The sequence below is a fragment of the Macadamia integrifolia genome, chromosome 7 (genome assembly GCF_013358625.1).
Source record: "Macadamia integrifolia cultivar HAES 741 chromosome 7, SCU_Mint_v3, whole genome shotgun sequence".
Lineage (NCBI taxonomy): Eukaryota > Viridiplantae > Streptophyta > Magnoliopsida > Proteales > Proteaceae > Macadamia > Macadamia integrifolia.
The window spans coordinates 620,091-645,202 of record NC_056563.1 but is presented as its reverse complement, the minus strand read 5'-3'; the positions used below and the strand labels follow the sequence as shown (position 1 = coordinate 645,202).

Sequence of the window (25,112 nt, the reverse complement as noted above, 5' to 3'; positions counted from 1 at the left end):
CCAATTTGTGGTTGTTGATAGCCAGTGAGGTTGTTTATCTAATCACTGTGCATGTTGTACTTGGCTCTCTCTTGTGCTGAAGGTACCTAATAGTTGATCAAGTAGGGAAAATGTTTAAAAATGGTGCTTGCCCTCCATTATTAGTTATGCTTTTTTTTTTTGGGTAATTCTTAGTTATTTTCATGAGTCATGGTTCCTAATCCCTGATTGCCTAAAATAACATTTGATTACAAGAAAATTACCCATAATAGAGTGGGTTAAGCCAAAAGGTAAAACTCCCAAGGTGTAAAAAGAACACATGGTCTAACAAATCTGAATGCATGCCTCATGAGAAACTATGGTCGCGGACTTTCATCCTCTGCGGCGGGTGCGGCTGTGCGGCAAGGATCCAACGGCTGAGACGACATTGGCGCATGCCCCAATGCCATGCCAGCCAACAGATCCTCGCCACACCTGCCTGATATTTTTACTTTTGGTCAACGGAAATCTCATTGGAATATATTTTCAGCGGGGTGGTTTTCACCCACAACAAAAGAGGTATTCTTTTTACTAGTTTTCCTTCACTCACAGCAAAAGAAGTATTCTTTCATTTCAGGTCATGATGGCTTTGGGTTTATTTGAAATTTATCCTTGGGGAAGTAATAATGAGCTTAATGCGAATTCAGGGTTTGCCCTGACCATTTATCATTCATTCATTTAACGGTTGAAAAGACTTGAACACATATCTCAATTTATCTCCCATCCATCTAATGGCTGGACCCTCAAATCGTCCATTTACCTCCCCACCCATTCAACGACTAGATTCAAATCCTCTCCTATCTGTTGGACACTTAATGAAACATCTGATTGTTGAGAAGAATCGGACACACACCCTAACACATAGGCGGATGCCCCCACGTCTTCCCCTTAACTTGGATCGGAGATGCTAACGGGGCGAGAATCGAAGTGGGGGACCTCTCTACTGCATCTATCTCCCCAGACATAGACTATGTACAGGGGAGTACTCTTGGAAAGACTATCACCACGTGAACATTACATGTTGTTACGAATGTAACTTCCGAAGGATAGACCACTATATCTCCCTGGGCGTCCCAATGGTTGAAAAGAATCTTTTTTTCCAACAGCTAGCTTGTCCAAGTCGTCCCAACCATTGAATGGATGAAAAGTAAATGGTCGAACATCAAAGTCATTGGAGGAGTTGGTTCCATTGAAAAATGCCTCTCACTTTCCTCTGAATTCTTACCAAAAAAAAAAAAACACTTTCCTCTGAAAAAACCACCCAAATGCCATGTAGTGGCATATACCCTTTGATAAGGACAATAAAAGAAAAAAAAAAAAAAAAATGATCCACCAACGTGTAGAATATCCAAATCAGCCGCCAGCCACCTTATATAGCATTTCTTCCTTCTTAACAGTATTCCTTTGAATTGAATTCTTTCCCAAGACAAAAAGTAATGACGCGAGAAGTGAGTGCACAAATCAAACACAATGAGAAAAATTTTAGCCACCGAAAGTGAAAAGAAAATCACTCTATCCATGAACGCTATGATAGGAATCCTAAAATAGTGAGTTGATTAAGAGGTTCACTTTACCCTGGGTTGATATGAAACTCTATTCAAAATCAATTTGCTATTTTGGGTTGCCACCACAGTACCAATTTGTACACCAAAAAATGCAACAAACACTAATACCATCTCTTCTTCTGTCAAATCAGACATCCCAGGCCTCATCAGGCTTAGGAATAGGGCATCCTGAATGGAAATTACATCTGATCACAGTATTGTAAATTACCCCTACTATGACAGCAAATAGGTGGCAAAACATCTGCAAAGCATGATTAATGTGCCTCTCTAACATGAATTATAATTATTAATTCTTCCACATGCTATGCTCCAACAAAATCTAATCATGTGTGAGAACTATGCCATAACCATCAAATAGATCAATAATTATCCTCTATCAAAGGAAATCTGACAAGGACAGGGAATAGATGCAACTCTTTGCTTGCCATATGTACAAGATAGCAAACTCACCCGTTTTCTTTGGATCAATACAAGCCTTATAGATCAGTTGTTGGCACCCCTGAATGAGCAACTTGTACAGACTTTGCAGGCTAGAACAAGAGTTCACTTGGATATCAATTAGTCCCCAACATGTACATACACAAAAGGTGGTGTGTTTGACGTACCTTCAAGTAATCGTTCACCACAAGGCTTTGTCGCTGTTCTAACAAAAATGTGGAGCAGCAGGCACATCAACTAGTGTAATAGAAGCTTTACATCCACCCTCTTTCCACAATGCTCTCAAATTCCTAATAATTTTTTTCGAGTTCAAGAATTCTTTAATCTTCTCCACCTCTGTGGTCAAAGATAAAAACAGAGCATCTGCTTTTGCTGACTGATTACCACGAAAGCCCAAGTTGCCATATTCCATGATCCGAGGGTGAACAGAAAGGAAAATGTGCAAATTCGATCCTTAAGAGAGGAGCATCTGGTTTCTTGTCATCAAACTTGTAGGCTGCAAGCCAAAATTTTGGAGAGTCAAATGAGGTCCACCCACATGAGAAATCTCAAATAAAGGCATATTTCCAATTTTCAATATACTGAAAAGTCTATTACTGATCTGTTTTGTAAAGTTCCTTTTCGATTTTTTAACGGGCAAACTTATCAGTTTCGTTGCAACCCTTCCATAGATATGATCTGGCCAGCCAGTAGCAATCTCAAGAACCACATATTTCTCTCTTCAGAGTAAATAGGAGTTAAGGGTGAATGACACATATGTCCATGACTATATGTTGAAGTATTGCTTACAAATGCAAATAATCAGCTCTCAAGACAATGAGACATATGATTTGAAGGATTATGTATGATGTGTATTTCAGCCTTTCAGGTATGGATAAAATCAAGTCTCAAGACCACAAGACCTTCTAAGGTTGTTACCACATGCTTAAATAAGTAATAGTGAACCAGTGCATCTGCATATTTCATGTGCTCAAATTCATTAGAACTTAGAAGTATGCCGCCCAAACATGTTTATTCTCTTTAAAGAGACTAGCAAAAGATGGAATCAAAATGAAAATACTATGAGCTAATAGCAGCACACCTCTAATCTGTATATAAAATTAAAAAAATAAAATAATACAAGCCTTGTAGAGCTTCTAAGGCAGTAAGGCAGTGCAAGCACATTTTGCACCATCAAACTCAACAAAGCACAGTACCATAGCCTTGTCTCAATCTGCAGTTTAAATACAATAAGACCAACATGAACAAGCATAAGAACTCTCAGCCAACATCATCCATCAACTCTAAAAGCACATGTGACAACATCTTCATTTTTTGGACAAGTAGTTTACATACAGAATATAGGAAAAGCTGCCGATGACTAATCCTTGTCAGTAACCAAAACCCATTTGCTATATTTAAAAGAAAGCAATTCAAAGTGGGAGTCAGTAGCATTTCCAGTCAGATTGACTTGATTGCTTGCTTGAGCTACGAAACCCAAATGCACAAAAAAACTTGGATTGGGTAGCGTGCAGTGCTGTGCACACCCCAAAAAATATTTGGTTTTCTCATCAGTATTCCATGTCTGACTTTTTTTCTGTTCATCATCTCACACTTAATATTACTAACCCATCAATGTCGGTCATGCACAAAAAAGCTTGGTTCACACACACACACCCACACCCACACACACAATGTCTTTCAAGTTTTTTCTGGAATGAGTATTATGATGCATTATATTAAAATCATCATGGTTGCAGAACGTGAGTGTTGGATTTTCTCTCATATATTGACTCCTGGATCATAATCTGCGGTGGGAGATTGGTGTCCATGTACTTCAAGGCAATGTTCAGTTCCATTCCCAGGAAGATATGTGGGAAAGGAAAGATAAGGGAGAGGAAAAGGGAGGGAAGGGGATTCAAACAATGCTGTTTGGTTGCACATGGAAAGACCTTCCTCAACTTTTCTTTCCACATGTGTCCGACCTTTTTTGTGGGATACACTTTTCCAAAAGGATGGCTTTTCCTTTACCAGGGAACGCAACCAAATGCACTTTCTAAAATTTTTTGGGGACTTTCTTGCATTCCTAATCTTCCTAAGAAAGCATTCTGAATAAAGAAAAATGTAAAGGAGGTTTTGTGAATCTTCAGTTTTTGAAGTGGGATTGCTGTCAGAAGACTTGAAGACTCCCCACCCCACCCCCCCACCCCAAAAAAAAATGCAAGAAGAAGAATTCTTGTGCGGCTCATCACTTTAGCTGCCTTGATGTTACTTGAGTAACTGTGTATTGCAAAGACCAAGAAACAATTTTAGATCATCCTGTCAAATTCTCTTATATTACCTTCCCAAAAGTAGTAGAAACCAAGCCATGTGAAAAAAAAAAAAAAATGCAAGAAGAAGATTTCTTGTGCTGCTCATCACTTTGGCTGCCTTGATGTTACTTGAGTAGCTGTGTATTGCAAAGACCAAGAAACAGTTTTAGATCATGATGTCAAATTCTCTTATATTACCTTCCCAAAAATAGTGGAAACCATGCCATGTGCAAAAAAAAGAAGTGTGATGAGACATATATTAGATTCAATGAGAGCAACTATCAAATCATCTGCCAAATCAAAAAGTGTAACAAGACATATATCAAATTCAAGGAGAGCAGTCATCAAAATCTTCTGTCACCCATGGAAAGAGAAATTAATCATAGTAGACAAACAACCAAATATCGTGGGAATGAACGAAAGGTTGTCCCTTTTGACCATCACGAGCAGAAAATATAAAAAATATCGTCGATAGAATGGGAATATTAATGCTTGGAGCCATACACATCTAGGTTCCTTTTCCACTACTCTGATTTCCTTAAATCCAATAAATGGACGGAAAAAATATTTTTTGAGAAGTCAAAGATATAAAAAAAATATAAAAAAAATTGAGAAAGGGAGGGTGGGAAGGGTAGCAAACTACAATGCAACACAATATAGAACCCAAAATATCAAAATGAACTCAAAAAGGATACAAGCAACTTCTCTTACGGTACAATCATTGGGAAGTCCATTAACAAAGGGAATGCTTGATTCCTCCACGGCCAGGCTGTCAGATTTCAAAGAGTTGGGTTGTTCTCCAAGCATTTTAGGCATGCTTTGGTTGATGCCTACTAAAACATCCCCCTTTGGCTTATCATAGATGGATCTTCTAGAGGTGATGAAAAGCCTTTTATGTTTGCACCAACTATCAATCCACCTCTTGGTAATGGAAGAGCAAGGATCGGATGTGTTTGGTGTGGTTTCATCTCAAAATCAGGGTTGTAGATTTGTATTTGGTTCATTAGAATATTGTAGGACCATGGGCCCAAACTATAGGATAAGTTCTAAAGGAAAAAAGATTGCAACATTGCCCTTGTGACACAACAACAACTCAGCCTTATCCCAACCAAACGGGGTCGGCTATATGGATCATTGCCCTCCAATCAACTCTATTCGAAGGCCTAAGCTATGCATGTTTTTCCTCATCACTTCTCCTAAGGTCATTTTAGGTCTGTCACTAACTCTTTCAATCTGAACAAATCACTCCACCATACTAAAGCATCCAAAGGCCTCTATTAAACATGGCATGCCACCTCAAACGACTTTCTCGTAACTTATCATGTATCGGAACTACTCCGAAACCAACTCTAATATGATCATTCCTAGTTTTACCACTCACCCATCTCAACATCCTCATCTCCGCTACAGTAAGTTTATCTACATGATGCTTCTTAACTCTCAACATTTCGTACCATACATTATAGCTGGTCCTATGACTGTCCTATAAAGGAATACGTCGATCACACAACACTCTGATAATGGTTCTTGCCAAGTTTCGATAGTTTTGGTGGTCTCAACCCAGTTCAACCAGTTTCAACTGATACTTGGTCCAGCTTAAAGTCCCATATCTCTGTCGAATCGAGAGCTACTGGTATCGCAGGTTTCTGACTCTTAGGAAGAAACTGTTTGTGAAACAAACAAAAGCCGCCTTGCAAGGGTCTACCGTATGTAAACGAAATTCAAATATATCCTCAGGTAATATAGCCAGTAGCCCACCAGAAAACAGTTATTTTTTTTACAGTGATACTGATATAGAAATAGTCACCCATACAAATAATTAAAATAAAATGCAGCATGTTATCCTAATTGTTTTACAGCTTCTTTGATCGAACAGAAAAATCAAGATATATGCATCACTGGACCCTAAATTTAACAGTTCCAAAAAAAAAAAAAACCATAGAATCACAAAAGAAATAGAACAATTGGCAAAGAGGAATAAAACCTCCGTTAGCTGCAGCAGGAGCCGCCCTGGTGGCATATCGTCAGTAGGGTTCGCCCATGTCTTTAGATTTGTTGATCCTCTTCTTCGGCAGATCAAACGCATCAGTCGCTTTTTCACTTATTTCTCCTCCTTTGGGCGAATAGCGATAGTAGCCTCTACCTTCAATGTAATACAGTACCCTCGAATTCTCCCGTATTTATATAGTGGGGTTTCCTAGAGGGACAGAGTGAAGCGAGGCAGTGGGGCCGCTGTTCCTTTTCTTCAAATGACACGTCGGCACTTGAGATTTGTTGTCGTAATTAATCCCCGCGTAATCGAAACTGAAGATAGGAGCGTACGGTGCAGAGAGGGTCTGCGACGACTTCAAGTTGTTTTTTGTAAAGTCTGACTTCAAGTGATAACTGAGAATGAAAAGAAGAAGCTGCAGAGGTGAAACAACCGGTAATGGAAGAAAAAGGTACTTTTTCCCACGTGGCAAACTCGAAAACGCTCCGCGTATATTTCTCTCACCAGCTTGGCCGGTTAAAGGGTTGTGTCTACAGTGGTGACTTCTGTCCTCCGTGTGGCGCGCGAGCGCGACGGCAGGAGTGAGAAGAAGGAAAAGAAGCAGCAGAAGAATTTGAGTCTTCAGAACTGATGCGAGGGTTGCCGTCTGAGAATCTGAATATGTTGATTCCTGCAAATTTTGAGTTTATGATACTTCTTCCATGGTGTCATCTTTTCCCTCCTGTTGTGATCCTGGAATTTATATCTGTGTCTTAAAAGGGGATTTGGGGCTTGAAGCTGTCAGTAGTTCAGAACGGTGAAGTGGATCAGGGCTTGAGGAAAAAAAGGTCAATGTCTTCGACGAACAGATCTTCTTCAGTTACCGACGAAGTTCAAGAGAATTCCGTTTCCTCTGTAAATTTTGGGAGCTCTGAAGCCCTAGAACAAGTTCGTAAGCTTACAGATGTGGGAGCCATCACCCGTCTTCTCCATGAGTGCATAGCCTATCAGCGTGACCTTGATCTCGGACTCGACCAACTACTCTCTCAACGCACCGATCTCGACAGAGAGCTCTTCAATTTACAGAAATCCGCCGAAGTCCTAGAGATCGTTAAGGCAGATTCCGATCACATGCTCGCAAACGTCCGCTCCACCTGCTATCTCGCCGACCAGGTTAGCGGTAAAGTCAGGGAGCTTGATCTCGCCCAATCTCGTGTCCAAGCAACGCTGTCACGAATCGATGCCACTGTTGAGAGGGGTAATTGCATCGAGGGAGTGAAGAGAGCTCTTGATGCGGAGGATTATGAAGCAGCCGCCCAGTACATTCGGACGTTCCTGGAGATCGATGCGAAATACAAGGACTCAGGATCGGATCAGAGGGAACAGTTACTTGCGTCGAAGAGACAGCTCGAAGGAATTGTTCGGAAGAGACTCTCCACCGCAGTTGATCAACGTGATCATCCCACAATCCTACGGTTCGTTAGTCTCTTTTCGCCGCTTGGCCTTGAAGAAGAAGGGTTGCAGGTTTATGTTGCATACCTGAGGAAAGTGATTGCCATGAGGTCTAGGTTAGAATTTGAGAATTTGGTGGAGCTTATGGAGCAGAACCTAGGTGGGCAGAGCCAGGTTGATTTCGTTGGTTGCTTGACGAACCTGTTCAAAGACATTGTCTTGGCTGTTGAAGAAAACGATGGGATCCTTCGGGGCCTCTGTGGGGAAGACGGGATCGTCTATGCCATCTGTGAGCTTCAAGAAGAATGTGATTCCCGAGGTTCTCTCATCTTAAAGAAGTATATGGACTACAGGAAACTGGTTAGGTTGGCATCGGAAATAAATTCCTACAGTAAAAATCTGCTTTCAGTTGGAGCTGCAGAAGGACCAGATCCAAGGGAGATTGAGTTGTTCCTGGAAGAGATATTGTCACTGACACAGTTGGGCGAGGACTACACGGATTTCATGGTGTCAAAGATCAGGGGATTGAGTTCTGTCGATCCAGAATTGGGTCCTCGAGCCACAAAAGCATTTAGGAGTGGAAGCTTCAATAAAGTTGTTCAAGATGTTACTGGGTTTTATGTGATTCTGGAGGAGTTCTTTATGGTAGAAAATGTTAGGAAGGCCATAAAGATTGACGAGCATGTTCCTAACAGCCTGACAACTTCGATGGTGGATGATGTGTTCTATGTTTTACAGAGTTGCTGCAGAAGGGCTATATCAACTTCAAATATTAACCCTGTCCTTGCAGTTCTCAGTGGTGCAATGAATTTGCTGAGTAATGAATACCAGGAGGCACTGCAGCTAAAAATGAGAGAGCCAAACCTGGGTGCGAAGCTGTTCTCAGGTGGTGTTGGTGTGCTAAAGACAGGCACAGAGATCGCAACTACTCTAAACAATATTGATGTGAGTAGTGAGTACATCCTAAAACTACGCAATGAGATTGAGGAGCAATGCACCGAGGTGAGTGATCAATTTTATTTAGCTTTTGTGCTGATTTGCTGTGATAGAAGTAACATCTGTCTGAATACTTTCCAAGACAATTTTCTGATTCAATGGATGATTCTCTCAACTTCACCTGCACTAGGATTAGGATTCCTATTTCAAATAGGAACTGAACAGAAAGATATTCCTGGATAAAATGAAAGAGAAGAAGAGAAAAACCATATGGTCTGTTCGTGAAACGTGGTGGACAAGCATAGTGAATTCCAATTTGGAAATAAATCATAATGTGGAAAATTGTTTGATTTAGGATAGATTAAGGGAAGAAGAAGAAGAAACCAATCCCTTTGGATAGTAGGCCCAATAAATTATTGTAGGTAACCCTTTTTTACAGTGAAGACTCCCTCTTTTGACTAGGATCGATAAGTAAATAGAAACAAAGAAAAGCATTAAAAAAATAATAAAAAAAAAAAGGAGAAAAAAGAGGGAAGCACCAAGGCTCCATCAGTTGGAAGTGAGTGACGGGAAGGGAAGGGAAATGAAATCAAAACAAAAACAGAATGGAAATTTTGTAATCACGCAATTACTATCAACCTTTCTTTATCTAATAATTAAATTATACTTTACTTTTCAATCAACTTCCTAGGATTTTAATGGGAATATATGATTCCATTTGACTAGTTCAATTGTTCCCCCCCCCCCCCCACCCAATCATATTTGGGAGATTTTAAATTAGTTACATGTTACACGATCATGATTACAAACTTTTCAATTTCTCTTTCTAAGTTTACTTTCACTGTCCTTCAATTCCCTTTAATTGCAACCTTACGGAGGCCAAGTTCAAAAGACACAATGAATAATATGAGATTTAGGGCAGGAGAGAAATTAAAGAAACTCTGCTGAATGAGCTTGAGGAACAAGGGGTATACCTAAGAGCAATAAAGGGACAAGTTGAGAGAGTATTAATTCATAGAGGTGTAATTTTCTGAGGGTTGGTTTTTTTTTTGGTGGGGGGGGGGGGGCGTAAACCCGATTTTAAAGATCAGAGAAGTTTTAAATAAACAGCTGAACAGAATTGTGGAAACTTATGAACAGCAGCAGGACTTGAACTACCATAAGAACAATAGACTTAACTGCATGTGGGGAGAAATTGCATCTTTTTGTGTACAACCTCTTACTATCCATGCTTCACTGGTGACTTATATAAAATTTACTTAGATACTTCCCAATATTGAACTTAATTTCTTGGCTTACCTAAAATTCCTAATATGAACACAATAGCAATTTCTGTGACTAATGATGATTGGTTGACTCCTTTGTTAAAGAGGTGAGTAATAGTGAGTGACTATTTGAGTGTGAAGTCATCATTAGTAAGTGTGTGTGTGTGTGTGTGTGTGTGTGTGTGAGAGAGAGAGAGAGAGAGAGAGAGAGAGTGTTAGTGTGTATGTGAGTACCCACAAGTTGTGTATTGTGAGCTTTCTTCTTCAATAAAAGTGTTGTTCTCTAGCCACTTCACTTCAACATCTTTATGTGCACTTTGTTTTGAGATCCTAAGTCCTAACTGATGCACAAAGGTGATCAAAGACCCTAAACAGCTTTGATGTAATCGGCCGACTAGATCTCTGATTTAGAATAATATAGGTAACAGGCTGTGAGTTCAGATTTCCAGTATAAGGAAAGAAACAGCAGGACAAAAGCCTGATCCAGAATGTTCTACATCAAGCTACACATTGCTCCCTATGATACTCCTGCATCCCTAACCTTGTTAGTAACAGGCCTTAAAGTGATGAAAAGAAACCTGGACCCCTAATCTGCAATAAAAGCAGTTAGCATTGCTAATAGCAAAATATTTTCAACTGCAGATAAGAAGGTTGATATCTGCGATAATTCAAAGCAGAATTCCATTCATCAAGATCAGATTTTTGATGCAGCCAATGATATATAGAATCTCTTTTAACTTGGAGTTTAAGAGAGTATACTTGACCACTTATGCAACTTGGACTTGATTAAAACAGACTCCATGACTTAAAATCTTTCATGCTCTAATTAGAACCTAAAACAAAAAATAAAAGACAAGCCCCATAATAAAAAATAAAATACGAGCCCCATAATAAAAAAAACCATATTTACAAAAAGAAAACCACCAATTGTGGCATCTTATGGACATTACTTTGGAGTACCCACATATAAACAATCGGCTTTTAGTGTTTGTAGTTACTTGCTAATAAACAATCGGTTTTTAGTGTTTGTAGTTACTAGCTCAATAGTTTTGTATATTCCTCATTATCTTGTTCTTCAAACTCCATTTTTTCTACTCTTTATCTAAAAGAAATCTTTCTCTTCCTTTTTTTATTTTTTATTTTTTTCTCTCCTTCTCCCCTGGGAAGTAATTATTGAGTGGCCTTGCACACTTGAGGGAAGCACATATAACGAATCCCAGGTCTATGATATAATTAGCAATAGAACTTGCCAATTGAGCTAGTGGGCAACTTGAATTGTTCTCTTATTTAAATAGTGTATAAAATCTAAGAAAGGAAACCTCTCTTGTACGCTGCGTTGAGAGAGTCCAATCAACCAGTAATTGCCTATATTTACATTAGATAGTGTAGAGATACCTGTGCATCATGTGAATCGCATATTTCCGTCTTCATGCTTCAATTTCCATGACCAATAGGAATCAAGATCTCTACCTAAGTTGTGGGGTTTAATTTCTATCTACATGTGGTTATTATAGCTTTAGTGGGAATGTAATCTGCCAAGGGCCAGCTGAACTACTCATCTGTCATCATTACCATGATACCAAATTAAATGTAAAATGCTTCCAATGCGAACTAGGCTTAGTTTGAAGTTATTCTCCCAATTCTTGAGCTCTATTTTAGTAAAAAGAAAATGGAGCTTAATTGCCCTAGACTTTGTATTCTTGGGATCTGTTGCCCGTTCTATTGTGAAACTGAAGTCTTGAAGTTTTCATCATAACTTTTTTTCCCTGCACATGCTAGAATATAATCCAATTTTTGCCAATACCTTTGGTGGCTTGTAGAAAAAGCAACGGGACATGAATCACTAAAATCCATGGCAGATGTAAAAGTGAACATCCTAACTTTCTGGGAAGCTGTTTCTCATCCCTCGAGAAGGAAAATGTGAAAATTTTACTAGAATTTTGAGAAGCTATTGAAACAATACCCAGGGTTTAACCTCCCCCACCCACCCCCGCCCCCCCAAAAAAAAAAAAAAAGAGAGCTAAATACTAAGAAGTAGAGTACTGTCTGAGGCCAATGCGTTCTCTCATTCGTCCCTCAAGAATGTTGCTGTTTGGTTCTTCTGACAGATGTTCCATCTCTGAAGAACATTTCAAGGCTCTGGACTTGATTGCCACTTGAACTGGTCTGTAGCTGCCTGAGTTTGTATTTCCTACTGGCAACAAATAAAACTAAAGTATTTAGTGTTTCATTTCACATACTAGAGTATACTAGGTAGGTAGTTTGATCAGTCGATTAAGGCTTCCTTGGTTATAAATGTACGCCATCAACCTGAAAATAAAATAAAATAAAATAAAAAAATCATCACTTGGTTTTGTTCTCATCTTGTCATTCTAGATGCCTCTAATGCTTGGAGATGTCATCCTAAACATTATTTTTAACCATGTTTGATTCTTTATCACCAGGTGTTCCCTGCCCCAGCCAATAGGGAGAAGGTGAAATCTTGCTTATCCTTATTGGGAGAGATAAGCAACAGTTTCAAGCAAACCTGGAATGCTGGCATAGAGCAATTAGTGGCCAGTGTGACACCTCGCATCCGTCCAGTGTTGGACACTGTAGCAACAGTCAGCTATGAGCTCTCTGAGGCTGAGTATGCAGAGAATGAGGTGAACGACCCATGGGTCCACGGGCTCCTCCATGCTGTTGAGACCAATGCAGCATGGTTCCAGCCGCTGATGACAGCCAATAACTATGATTCATTTGTCCACTCAATCATCGATTTCATCGTTAGGAGACTTGAAGTCATCATGATGCAGAAGAGATTCAGTCAACTTGGGGGCCTGCAGCTTGACAGGGATGCAAGGGCTCTAGTGAGTCATTTCTCCAGCATGACACAAAGGACTGTGAGAGACAAGTTTGCTCGTCTAACGCAGATGGCAACCATCCTCAACTTGGAGAAGGTCTCTGAGATACTGGATTTCTGGGGTGAGAACTCAGGGCCCATGACCTGGAGATTAACTCCTGCTGAGGTGAGGAGGGTGTTGGGCCTTAGGGTTGATTTTAAACCTGAAGCAATTGCTGCTCTTAAATTGTAAATCTACATCATCCACCTTGCTTACTATCGATCTGTTTCTTTTTTGAGTTGCTTCCCAGATTTGTGTTTTGGCTTCAAGTTTCTCTCCAATTTTGTTCTGCTATGGAAGCATCAGTGCTGCTCCCTTCTGTTTTTTTGTGAAATGGTTCTTTAGGGTTGGCATTGTGCTTCATAAGTTACTTCTCATTGTCAATGATGATGCCAACTTTCATTCGGCACCTTTTTTTTTTTTGTAGCCAGGAGAAGAAAGGAGAAGAAAAAAGTACAAAAATTATATTATTTTCTTGGTTTAATAAATTGTCATTATGTTTAGTATTTTTGAATCAAGAGAAGATTCTTGTTTGAATTTCAAAATTCATCTTGGGGAAAGTGAAGTTTTCTTGTGCTGCCAATAAAAGTTTTGCCTAAAACACAAGAAATTAGGGGGAAAAAATCTTCTATTGGTTGCCAACCATACATAATTTGTTTATTTTCTTTCTATTTTATTTTAATTTTTTTTTTCCTTTTCTTCTCTTTTTATAGATTTTCTTTTCTTTTCAATTTTTTTTTTCTTCTTTTCTTGGCTTGAAAAAAAATAAGAAATGAAAAGAAAAAATCTAGAAAAGAGAAGAAAATAATAGAATAGAAATGAAATAAATGGAAAGAAAATAAATAAAATAAAAAATTATGCCTGTTGGGCTACCAAAAGAAGAAAATAAAATATAAAAAAAAAAATTATTTTCTTGTGTTTTTTATGTTTTAGGCAAGATTTTTTCTTCTTTTTTTTCAACACAAGAAAACTTCACAATTTTTAAGGTGAATTTTAAAATTCAAAATAAATATATAAAAATAAATAATCTTCTCTTAGTTGAGGGCATACCAAACATAATGAGAATTTCTTAAACCAAGAAAATAATATAATTTTTGTGCTTTTTTTTTTCTTTTTTTGACTACCAACCAAAGCCTTCAGGTTCAAGTTGGCTTCAACATTAGAAATGGATTTTTCTAGACAGACATATCTGAGTGAATACATAATCAACATGATAGTTTATCATAGTACATCTAAGAGAATCTAAAATGTTTACCACGTTGTAGTTTGATTGGGGCTCAAAATTCAAGAATGTGTTGTCGCTATCATCATATTTCATAATTTTTTTCTTAAATGACATGATTTTTTAAATTATAAATCTCTTTTTAAAAAATAATTGGACTTTATTTAGTGGTCCAAATGTTTGAAAAATTATTGGAATGTTCAATGTATCTAAACAATAGGTGTTGTTAAAACTTGAAACAAATAATTTTCTTTTTTTTTGATAAAAATATTTTCATATTGATATATATCTTATAAGAAGGTATCATATTTTGTGGTCTTAATTTTTGCCCTTTTGGTGTAATATCCTTTTTTTTTTTTTTTTTTTTTTTGTAGTTACCAAAAAAAGTATAATACCCTTTTTTCTCTGATAAAAGTAATTTCTATTATTTTACATTTGAAAAAGGTGTAAGAACCGTAATGATCAGTTTTAATAATGACATAATGATCTGTTTTAGGGGATTGCAAACAACTACATAGCACAATCGGTGAGGTGTTGTGTGCAAAAAGCTCATGCTTGGTTGTTATCTACATGCCCTCCCTACTTATCAATAAAAAAAAAAAGGAAATTGCTATAGTAATATGAGTCTTAAAAAAGGGTGTATGTGTACAATTTCAAATTTCAGGTGATGGTGTTGTAAATCTTTTACCTTAAAAAATATCTCTATATATATATATATATATATATATAAAAAGTTCAGGTGAACTGGTAGAGTACGTACAATGGGGTGCAAATCCATCTTTCATACCATTTGATATAAAAGAGTTGATTTAAAGACAATCCCAATGTGAGTGCTTTTGCACAAAGTGCTATTAGATTCATCTTTTCTGTGCAAGTGTGTGCATTTATATTCATTGCAAAAAAAGAAAAAAATTTGTGCATCACATTTATTTTCATGACTTCCAAGTCAACTCCTTTTAATTCACCAAGTTGACTCGGTTCGTGAATCAGCATGTTGTGGTATATCCACTATCTAATTGTAATATGATATCCCATTTAAGTAGCTGAATGTTGAAATAGAAATTGTTGAGAATTTTGGATATTTGATTTGAATTCAACAATATTTAATTAAAATTCCAAATTATACACTTATTAATAGAATATATTTTTGTGCAAAGCCATATTGATTAGGTTGTATTTTGATATTCACACTTCACACTTTTATTTTCTTGGATATACATAACATTCCTTGTCAATTTCAATATATGAAAACAAATTCAAAAAGTAACAGATATTTTCTATGTCTTACAAAAAATATAATTAAAAAAAAATAAACTAATACATACATATTTAGTATAACTTAAACAGTTATTAATGATTTAAAATCAAAATTAAATTTATTAATACTTAAGTTTTTTTTTTTTCTTTACTAATGAGGAACCTCTCGAAGTATCCTATTGTTACAGTTCAAGCCCAAGAGTAAACCCAAGAATTACACACAACCACATATAACATGTGTAATAAATATGTCACAAGAACACTTGAGCTAGAGATGTCTGCTATCATCAAGGTTTTAAAACCCGATATCGGTATTGGTATTGGTCAGTGCAGAAACCGATATGATACGGATCACTATCTATAAGGATAGACAAAAAAAAATCTAAGACAATTCAGAGAGACAGAGAAAAGCAAACAAACAAACAAAAAAAACAAACAGCGGCAGTGACAGAAGAGACCAAACACGCACTCATATTTCTAGGTTTCACAAAATCTTTGGCATTTCATTGGGAGGGAAAGACTCCGAAGCACACAGCCATGGCAACCACCAGAGTTCAGAGGATCATGACCCAGCCCATCAGTCTCATCTTCAGATTTCTCCAGAGCAAAGCTTGCATTCAAATTTGGCTTTTTGAGCAGAAGGTTTTGAGGATTGAGGGTTTGATGAGTACATGAATTGTTTTGGATGATGCTGAAGAAGTCCACATCAAGAAAGACATCAGAAAGCCATTGGGAAGGATTCTACTTAAAGGAGACAACATCATGCACTCTGATGATGAACACGGGAAAATGATGTTCAACGATCGTCTGTCTCGCTCAAGGTGACCCCGATCACCACCGTTATCTCTCACATCAATCTCTCTCTCCCTCTTATGTTCGTCATTTATGTTTTTAAGTTTTAAAAAATAGTTTTGTAACGGATCGAGTCGGATCAACAGATCTGGATCGGTATCCCGATACTCAGGATGATACCGATACCCATCTCAGGATTGGTCAGGTACAGGATCGGTCTCAGCCGATCCAATACCAATACTTGATTCCATGGTTAGCACACAACACTTTGGACTACCAGAGCTACGCTTTGTATTAAGTTCATTCTTTTATTATTATACAGATATTAAAATTCATCATTTATATTAGATATCCTATAATTGGGGTAAATATTCAATATTTTTCGTGTCTTCACTCGTTTAGACAAGGATAATATATACATGTTCAAAAATTTCCACTTCTTTGTATAATGTATTATTTGGTTTCTTGTCGTAAAAAAAAACCGAACTCTCATGTTCATAGTATAAAAATTAATAATTATTTCTACTGTTACTACTATTAGTAATAATAATAATCAACATCTAAAATTCTTAAAAGGTAGTTGTTTCTTCAAAACCGTACTACAAGAATTTATATAGTATCAATATCTGTTTCATGTTAGGGAAATAAAGGCCACTTAGAACCTAGGAATAATTTTCATTCAAAATTAAGTTTCCCTGATAAAGATTGTAATTTCTGAAATTTTACTAGTACTTTTATGAAAAGTGAACAAGATCTAGGACTGAAATTACAAGAAATATTAAAAATTTAATCTAGTGTTAAATATAACAAAATTATATATATATATATATATATAGGGTTGAGGTTTTCTCGTTGGTCACCCCATTTGGGAATCTTGTGAGGGATACATTTTAAGTCGTTGGATTAGAAGTACAAAATTTTAATGCGTTGATGTGAAATATTTTATTATATTAGATTTATATTTGAAATATTATTGTATATATGTATGTAGACCCCTCATAATTCACCCATCAAAATGAACTTGTTTAAACTTCAAAGGTGAATCTAGTCGGTTTCCCAAAAGAAATTAATGAATCTGTTCAAACTTCAAGGTTTGCAGAAGCTGGAGACGGAGAAGACGAAGGAGCCAAACAATCCATTGGAGACTGGAGATTTTGAGGCCACTGATGTCAAAGAGAACTTGTGAAGGCTCCCCCCCCCCCCCCGGTTGCTTTAATCACAGGTAATGTTGGAGATGGAGAGGAGGAATGAGGTTAATTCAATCCCCTCATACGAGACTCACCATTGCAATCACATAGATTTTGAGTTCAAAAACTAACTCTTGAAAAGAAGAGACAGCGATGCGTGAAGAAGGGAAAAGGGTTTGGGGCTAGGGGTTTTTGGGTATGAAATCAATGAACAAATGAAATTTATTGATGTCAATCCCACGGATAAGATTACTCCCGACCATCAATACGGTTAGCTGAACCAGAAAACTTTTGCCACAAAAGTTAAAGGGAAAAAAAGATAAATAAGAACAAGTAAGTTCAATTAGAATACACTTCATAAGCAACAAAAAAAGGAAAGCTTGGTCCATGCATTTATATGTCAAGGGTGATGATCCTTTGAGCAAATATTAAAAGACCTAACCTATAAAGTGTGATAAAATGACACCATACATAGGAGTAGGGGTGCCATTGGTCTGGCTAGGCCTAATTGGGCTTGCTCACGGAGGACCTCGTAGTCTCGCACTATGATTAGCCCATTTAAGTAATCGAATATCATATGATATGTATGGTTCTATTTATAAAAGGTCGATTGGGTATTGAACTAATCAGGCTCAACGGATCTTAAACAGATAATTAGCTATTTATCTTTAATCAGACTTTAAATGTGTTAGACTAAGTAAAAGAGCTCTAATTGATTTATAATATGTTATGCTGATTTGCTCTAATAATTAGTCAGTCCCGATTGGACACCATCAAGTTGACCCTTACATTGAAAACAACTAATTATAACCATCTGTCCTTAAGCCTGACATGTTTATTAATCAAACTGTACCAAACCAATTCAGACTTTAAATGATTGAACTCGACCAGCTTGAAATTGATGAGATGAGTATACACAAAAAGATTTACCCCTAAAAAAAACAAAAAGAGTATACAAAAAGATGGACATAGCTGCCCTGACGGCTCAGAGAAACTTACTCATATCTTAAATTGGAACATAAAGGAAGGGGAAAAGATTCCCATGACACCAGCACGAAACCGAAACTAGATGGCCCCACTCAGATTACTGCATCACCCCTTTATGAAATGTCCACAATATCCCTCCTATTTGGAGGGAATCTACCTCCATTAAATAATAAGAAAGTGCGGAAAAGGTAGCAACATAGTTGTTGGAGCACAGCTAGATTTAGCTATAATTACACTATATTTAAAGTATAAAGAATTTTAATACTAATTCAGATATGTACTGATCGCATGCATCCTTTCCCATCCTATTCCCATGGAAAGTTCTCTCATACCGTCTCCATTTTGCCTGTCGTCACCTTATTGTACTTCTACGCAACATATTCCATGGTTGAGATCGAGTATCAGAAAAGCTTTGTTCGTAATCGAGCTACAGTGGATAAACTTGGACCCACCACCTCTGCATGTGTACATACGTATGCATGCCTACGCATACGGGGAGAGAGAGAGAGAGACGGGGACTGACAAAATGACAATAAACTTTAAATAATTGGGGGATTTTATTTAATTTATTTTTAGAAATGGAGAGAGAAGAACGGAGGAGGTGGTGGTGGGGTGGCACCGTACGACTGTGAGGTTAAACAAATGAAGGTAGAGGAGAGAGAGAGAGAGAGGGCGGGTTTCAGGTTCCGCTCAATTTCCTTCTTGTTATGATCTGACTTCGTTTCTTGTTTGCATTAAAAGAGAGAGAGAGAGAGAGACTGTTGTCGGAGAGTCCTCAGAAGAGGCTGAGAGAGAGAGAGAGAGGGGAGGGTTGCAGAGATGGAGAATCAAGAGGAAGAGGACAAGTTTGAAAAGCAGCCGGAGGAGGAGCAGATGGGTTCAAGTCTCACCATGGAGAGAGTGGCCGCGGCCAAGCAGTACATAGAGAACCACTACCGCTCGCAGATGAAGAACATACAAGATCGCAAAGAGAGGTAAGCCGTGAGATAAACAGGAGAAAGCTTTGGACCGATTCTACTTCCATTTCTAATATTTCATGGTTATCGATCTCTGATTCTCTTTTTGATAAATGTAATCGAGCTAGAATCCTGACATTCGATCCACTCGTCTATTGGTTTCATTTCTCATCTTTTTCGGGGGGGGGGGGAATTTGTTCAACATACCAGTTCCACAACGTGCATTTTGTTTTTATATAACCTCAAATCCCTAGATTATGTGGCTTCAAGGTCGTAATGAAGTTTATTTATATTTTGATTGAACATGACCTCAAATTGGAGGCGCACCGCAACTAGACCTGGCAATTCAGCTAGATTATGTGGTTGGGAGATGACATTGGTACTTAAAGATGCTCTTATGGTTGTGGTAACATCCATGACTAATATGTGTGCGTTGGCAGTATCCTCCTGATTTTGAGTGCCTGTTGTCTTTCTTCATATGATGAGGTTACCGGGCGCACAGAATAGATTACAAGCTGTAGATTATTAGTAATTTTTTATTACACCATTGATTTTTTATATGGTTTTAGCATTTTGTACATTACTGTACAAATCTGCCATTGCTATAGAGCAGGTAGGATTGTGAAGCACTGATTTAAATAAACATCACCTCACATTTTTTGACTGTATGGAATCAGAAATACATTTGAGAAACTAAACATTATGGAAGTATTTTAAAGTAATGGAATCCTTGAAAGATTTGGAGGCCAAAGGAAACATGTATTGCTACAACAACCTTTGGAATAAGGAAAGCAAGAGTTATCTCAAGTGAGACATGCTTGACAGAGTAAATTGCAAAAGCCAGATACTGTTGGTCATTGATGTAGAACACACAAGTAATTTCATATAATGTCCATAACTCAGGAGGACCCTTGTAGTGTTTTCAAGTCCTTATCTTCACATGTAGCATCATTTCTCATTAGACAACTTTCTTTAGATGTAGGTATCATTATTTATCAAATCAATACCATATCTAATATGCTTAGGCAAAATTGAAAAGATAATAATGAGTGGACATATTCAACGAAAAATGGACAAGAATTAGACCTGTAATGATATATGTGTTTGGATGTCACTCGTTTACATCTGGAAGTGATTAAAATCAAGAAAAATCTCAGCTTCTTCTTCTTCTTCTTCTTCTTCTTGCAGTTATAGGTTCAAAGTACGCAGTGAAGTAAGTGTTTCATATCAATGTTCCAAAAATAATATCAACTTAGAAAATCATGAAGGATGAAAGCCTCAGTGTAAATATAAATTATTCAGTTCATAGGATTCTTAAGAGAACTTTTAATATTTTGGTAAAAATCTGAAATAATACAAAGTGAGAATTGAATGAGTGTCAAAATTTTCAGATGTGTAGGAAGATGTTAATGACTTGCTTCTAACGTGCAAACATTTGGCTGCTGTGAAGGAGATTTGATCACTGTATGGGGATCAGATTAGTTTCCTGACTTCCTTAGTTTCATCTTAATTTCATCTTTGGAGGAAAAGGAAGGTGGACCAGGGGGGGGGGGGGGGGGAAAACTGTGAGTGTGGAGCATGTTAACCTTTGCAGTGCATTGGTGTATATGGAAGGAGAGAAATGCTAGAATTTCAGAAGAAAAGGAACCCTCGTTGTATACTTGTATAGCGTGGTGAAACAAGAGATATGGATGTTGTCTTTTCAGTTATTATTGTTCTGGATTTTAGGGGATAAAATATTGTTGAATATGTGATAATCAAGGATGAATTTTGTTTTGGGGTTGAGCTGAATGCAATCGTAAAGGTGCTTCTCTTGTTAAGGTTGCAATATATGTTTGCACTGCAACCTTCTATAGGTTCTTATGTTATAGCAATAAACTACAAGAGAGATTTTGATACAGAAATAAAACATTAATACATATGTATAAGTAAATAGTTTTCACTATATTTCCATTACATAGTTATACAACTCATACTAGGATTTGGTATGGTGTGGTGAAGTGGGCAAAAAATTGTTGGTTTCTCTCTAAAAGAAGGGCATTTTTAAGATTCAGATCGCATAGGTTAAGATTTTTAATTGTTTAATTGTAGGATACTAGGATTCAAATTGTGAATTGTGAGATTTTAATAACAACACTTCATCACTAATCGTATAGGCTATTTCCCCTGATCCCTTTATTGTATTGAACTTTTTGTTGGCCTTAAGATATGTGGAGAATTGTTCTCGTGTTCCCATTATTCTATTTCTTTTACTTGGTTACATATTTTCTGGTCTTAGTTGGCCAATATCTTTTTATGGGTTCCATTTTGTTTCTCATCTTTTGAGTGCTCATGTGATGCTTGTTTGTCATGCTAGCTGAGATTTCTTTTGATTGCCGGAATAAACTGCCACTAATAAGACACCTTGGTTATCATTGCCAGAACTGAACTTCGCTTGACATATTTGTTTCTGTTGCAGACGTTGGGTGTTAGAAAGGAAATTAGCTTCTTCAGATGTCTCAGAGGCGGAACATATCAATTTAATTAAGGATTTGGAGCGGAAAGAAACTGAGTTTATTCGACTTAAACGGCACAAGATTTGTGTTGAAGACTTTGAGTTATTAACCATTATCGGGAGAGGAGCTTTTGGAGAGGTCAGAGAGAAATCTGATTTATTTTAAAGCTCTTGTATTCTTGATTGTCAAAGTTTTGTTTCTTATTATGAATGAAGGGGTTGGCATGTATGAAGAACCTCATGACTGTTTAAAGCAAAAGAAAAACATGGTTCCAAAAGAAAATAAACTACTGTTTCCTTTCATTTGAAGACAAGTAACTTTTCAATACTTGGATTCCCTGGAGGCTTGTTCTTCTCAAGTTCAAGTTCATTTACTGGATTCTTATTTAGGTCTTTTAATTTATGATGCTTAGGAAGCTGATTCTCGTATAAGTTTTTTTCTCTCTGTCAGAAAGTATGCATGCACTTATTTTTGTTATACTACAGGTCAGATTATGCCGGGAGAAGTCCTCTGGCAATATCTATGCCATGAAAAAGTTGAAGAAATCAGAAATGCTTAGCAGGGGCCAGGTGAGATGAATCATCTGACCAACCTTCATCAGTCATTCGTTAAGCTTGTTTTAGTTAAATGTTTTCTTCATTAGCTTTATTAGCTTTTGAGACTGGCCTGGCACATAATATTTCTTTTTCTTATGACGTGTATGGAAAATTGTAGATTCATACATTATATTTTATCATTTTGTAGCACAACACATGTTTATAATCCATATCATACATTTTGTATTTATTTATTTATTATCATTTTGTGATGTGCTGGTTCTCAGCATGCTTTGGTGCCTGTGAGCTTCTTAAAATCGCCTTTTTTTAATCAGTGAAAATGATTTAGATTCTCATTTTTTTTTTAAAATCTACAAGATCGAATAATCAAGGAAACTTTAGATGATGAGACTGATTTTGAAGAGAGACAGATTGTGGCTTTGTATCTACTCCTACAATATGCATTATGTGTTGTATACCCTGTATGATGCGTTTGTTCTGGCATCCTATATAAATTTTTAGTACTAAACTAAGCCTGGGTTGGCTGCATGTATCCTGTTTCACCGTTCAACTGTTGTTAGCCCAAAGCAAGGTCCTTACTGATTTATCATATTGCTTTGGATGATTTACCCTGATAACTGTTGGCTTTGTTCTTGCCTATGTGAAACTTGATTAGTCATACTAAAATTGCTTCTTTTTATTTATGTTATTTCCTTTTAATTAACTGTAGGTTGAACATGTCAGAGCTGAGAGGAACCTACTTGCAGAAGTTGCCAGTCACTGCATTGTGAAACTCTATTATTCATTTCAAGATCCAGAGTACTTGTATCTGATTATGGAATATCTGCCTGGTGGTGACATGATGACACTGTTAATTAGAGAAGACACCTTAACTGAAAGTGTGGCTAGATTTTACATTGCGCAAAGTGTTCTGGCCATAGAGTCAATTCATAAACATCACTACATTCATAGGTTGGTTTTTCTGTAATATTTGCTAATAACATGGCCAGGATAGGATCATCTTTTGAAATGGCTTTGACTATTGCTTTAAGTGCAATGATGGTTCTGTAATTCTCATGTGGACATCCACGTTTTACAGGGACATTAAACCTGACAACCTTCTATTGGACAAAAATGGTCACATGAAGCTCTCAGACTTTGGTCTTTGCAAGCCTCTGGACTGCAATACATTATCTACTCTAGATGAAAATGAACCAATGGCTGATGAAAATCTGAGAGAATCAATGGATGTTGATGGATGCTTCCCGGCTGCAGATGGGGGGAGCAGGTGGAAGAGCCCATATGAACAGCTTCAACATTGGCAGAGGAACAGGAGGAAATTGGTATGAAAATCATCAAGTCAAAGTTCACAATCTCGTGTGATGTTTAGAAACCCCTCCCCCTCTTTTCATTTTCTTAGAGGACTGAAATATATGGACGTTCCCTAAATGGTTCCAGAAGAACATCCCTGCCATGCATAGTTGTCACGGCGCCAAGGCGAACCAAGGCGGTGGAGGGTTGTCTAAGCGCTTAGGCGAGAAGGCGCCCGCCTTAAGGCGAACTAGGCGAACAAGTGTTATTTTTTATTTTTCCTATTTTCTAACATTATTTAGTAAGTTATATATACATTGTATCATAAAAAATCAAGATTAAGCCACATCAAGTCATCAAAAATCAACATTTAGCCACATCAAATCATAAAAAATTAACATTAAGTCATATTAAGTTATAAAAAATCAATATTTAGAGAAATGCTCTTATTTTATAATAAGTTTGACTGGTCAAATGATTTTATTTTTACATGAGACTTTTTGTATTAGTTATAATATAAAACCAGCTTTCTAACAAGTCTAAGATTACTTAAATCTGAGTTGCAATGACAAAGTTATGCTTCAGTCAAACTTATTTTTAAGTGCGCGAATACTGTTAAAATTGTCTGAATGAAAATAATTTTATGAATATCAAAATAAAATATTTTTTTACCGGACTTTTGGTTTTTAGCAATGTTTTAACATGATAGAATTTATAAAATTTTCATAATTGAGAAAAACCCTAGCATTTAAAAGTTGAAAATCGTCCCTATAACCAAAATCCAGTTTTTGTTCTTGGACTGGGGGGTTGACTTTTTTTCCTTTTGACGCCTTGGCGACGCCTTGACGACTATGCTGCCATGTAAATTGTGCAAAGGAATTTTGTGGTTAATTTCATGTTGACATTTTGAATTAGCGTTGTGGACCTGTGGTTCTAGTCCAATACTGTCGAGAGTGGCATCAAAGTTGGGATCGTTTCTTTTTTTGTTTTTGTCAAAAATTCAGCATTTTTTTAATCCTTTTTAATGGCCCTAAATTACTGATTTTATCGTCTTTCCAGGCATTCTCCACTGTGGGCACTCCAGACTATATTGCCCCTGAAGTACTACTGAAGAAAGGCTATGGCATGGAGTGTGACTGGTTGGTTTGCTTAAATGATCACTGCTTTCTGTTAGTAGTTAAAATTATTAGTATGCCGTACTCTTAGTTGGTGATTGTTGCTGCATTTAATTGTTTTCTTCATTGGCGCAATGTTTAGTTGATGAATAACTAGTTATTCACCATATTTTTATTTGGCATTGCTCTCTCTAATTCACATCAAACTGGAAGTTTAGTGTATGAGCATTACTCACTTTCTTTAAATATGAAGACTCTGTAATTAGGGAGACCAACTTCGCCAATGGCAGATTCTTGCATACACGTGAAGAACACCTCCAGTTCCTTGCACTCCTCATTCCAATAAAGTTACCTAAATTGTGTTGAAAATACATGCTAGATCCTGGCCTCCAAGGAATGAAATACTTCTAGAAACACAATAGACACTCAAAACTCCTA

The 25,112-nt window shown here is 37.1% G+C and overlaps 2 protein-coding genes and 2 pseudogenes across 2 annotated transcripts in view; 3 read left to right on the top strand and 1 right to left on the bottom strand.

Moving 5' to 3' along the window:
* Positions 1 to 1,673: 1,673 nt before the first annotated feature.
* Positions 1,674 to 6,272, bottom strand: LOC122084172 (annotated as a pseudogene).
* A 366-nt stretch (positions 6,273 to 6,638) lies between these two features.
* On the top strand, positions 6,639 to 13,085 carry LOC122084169 (conserved oligomeric Golgi complex subunit 4-like). The gene is made up of 2 exons (XM_042652253.1): positions 6,639 to 8,735; positions 12,379 to 13,085. Exons 1-2 carry the CDS (start codon positions 7,134 to 7,136, stop codon positions 13,006 to 13,008), a joined length of 2,232 nt encoding a protein of 743 aa, XP_042508187.1. The 5' UTR covers positions 6,639 to 7,133; the 3' UTR covers positions 13,009 to 13,085.
* LOC122084170 (serine/threonine-protein kinase 38-like) overlaps positions 10,128 to 25,112 on the top strand; it is a 27,542-nt gene continuing 12,557 nt past the window's right edge. Inside the window, exons 1-7 of the mRNA XM_042652254.1 lie at positions 10,128 to 10,146; positions 19,066 to 19,235; positions 21,676 to 21,850; positions 22,198 to 22,281; positions 22,979 to 23,220; positions 23,348 to 23,591; positions 24,619 to 24,698. Of these exons, the coding sequence (XP_042508188.1) occupies positions 19,081 to 19,235; positions 21,676 to 21,850; positions 22,198 to 22,281; positions 22,979 to 23,220; positions 23,348 to 23,591; positions 24,619 to 24,698 (980 nt within the window). The 5' untranslated portion in view covers positions 10,128 to 10,146; positions 19,066 to 19,080. The remainder of the gene's footprint in view (positions 10,147 to 19,065; positions 19,236 to 21,675; positions 21,851 to 22,197; positions 22,282 to 22,978; positions 23,221 to 23,347; positions 23,592 to 24,618; positions 24,699 to 25,112) is intronic.
* LOC122084171 lies at positions 15,800 to 16,088 on the top strand (annotated as a pseudogene).

Coding starts and splice junctions, on each gene's coding strand:
- LOC122084169 (XM_042652253.1), top strand. CDS start 7,134: ATGTCTTCGACGAACAGATCTTCTTCAGTTACCGACGAAGTTCAAGAG. Junction 8,736..12,378: donor TTGAGGAGCAATGCACCGAG/GTGAGTGATCAA, acceptor CTTTATCACCAG/GTGTTCCCTGCCCCAGCCAA.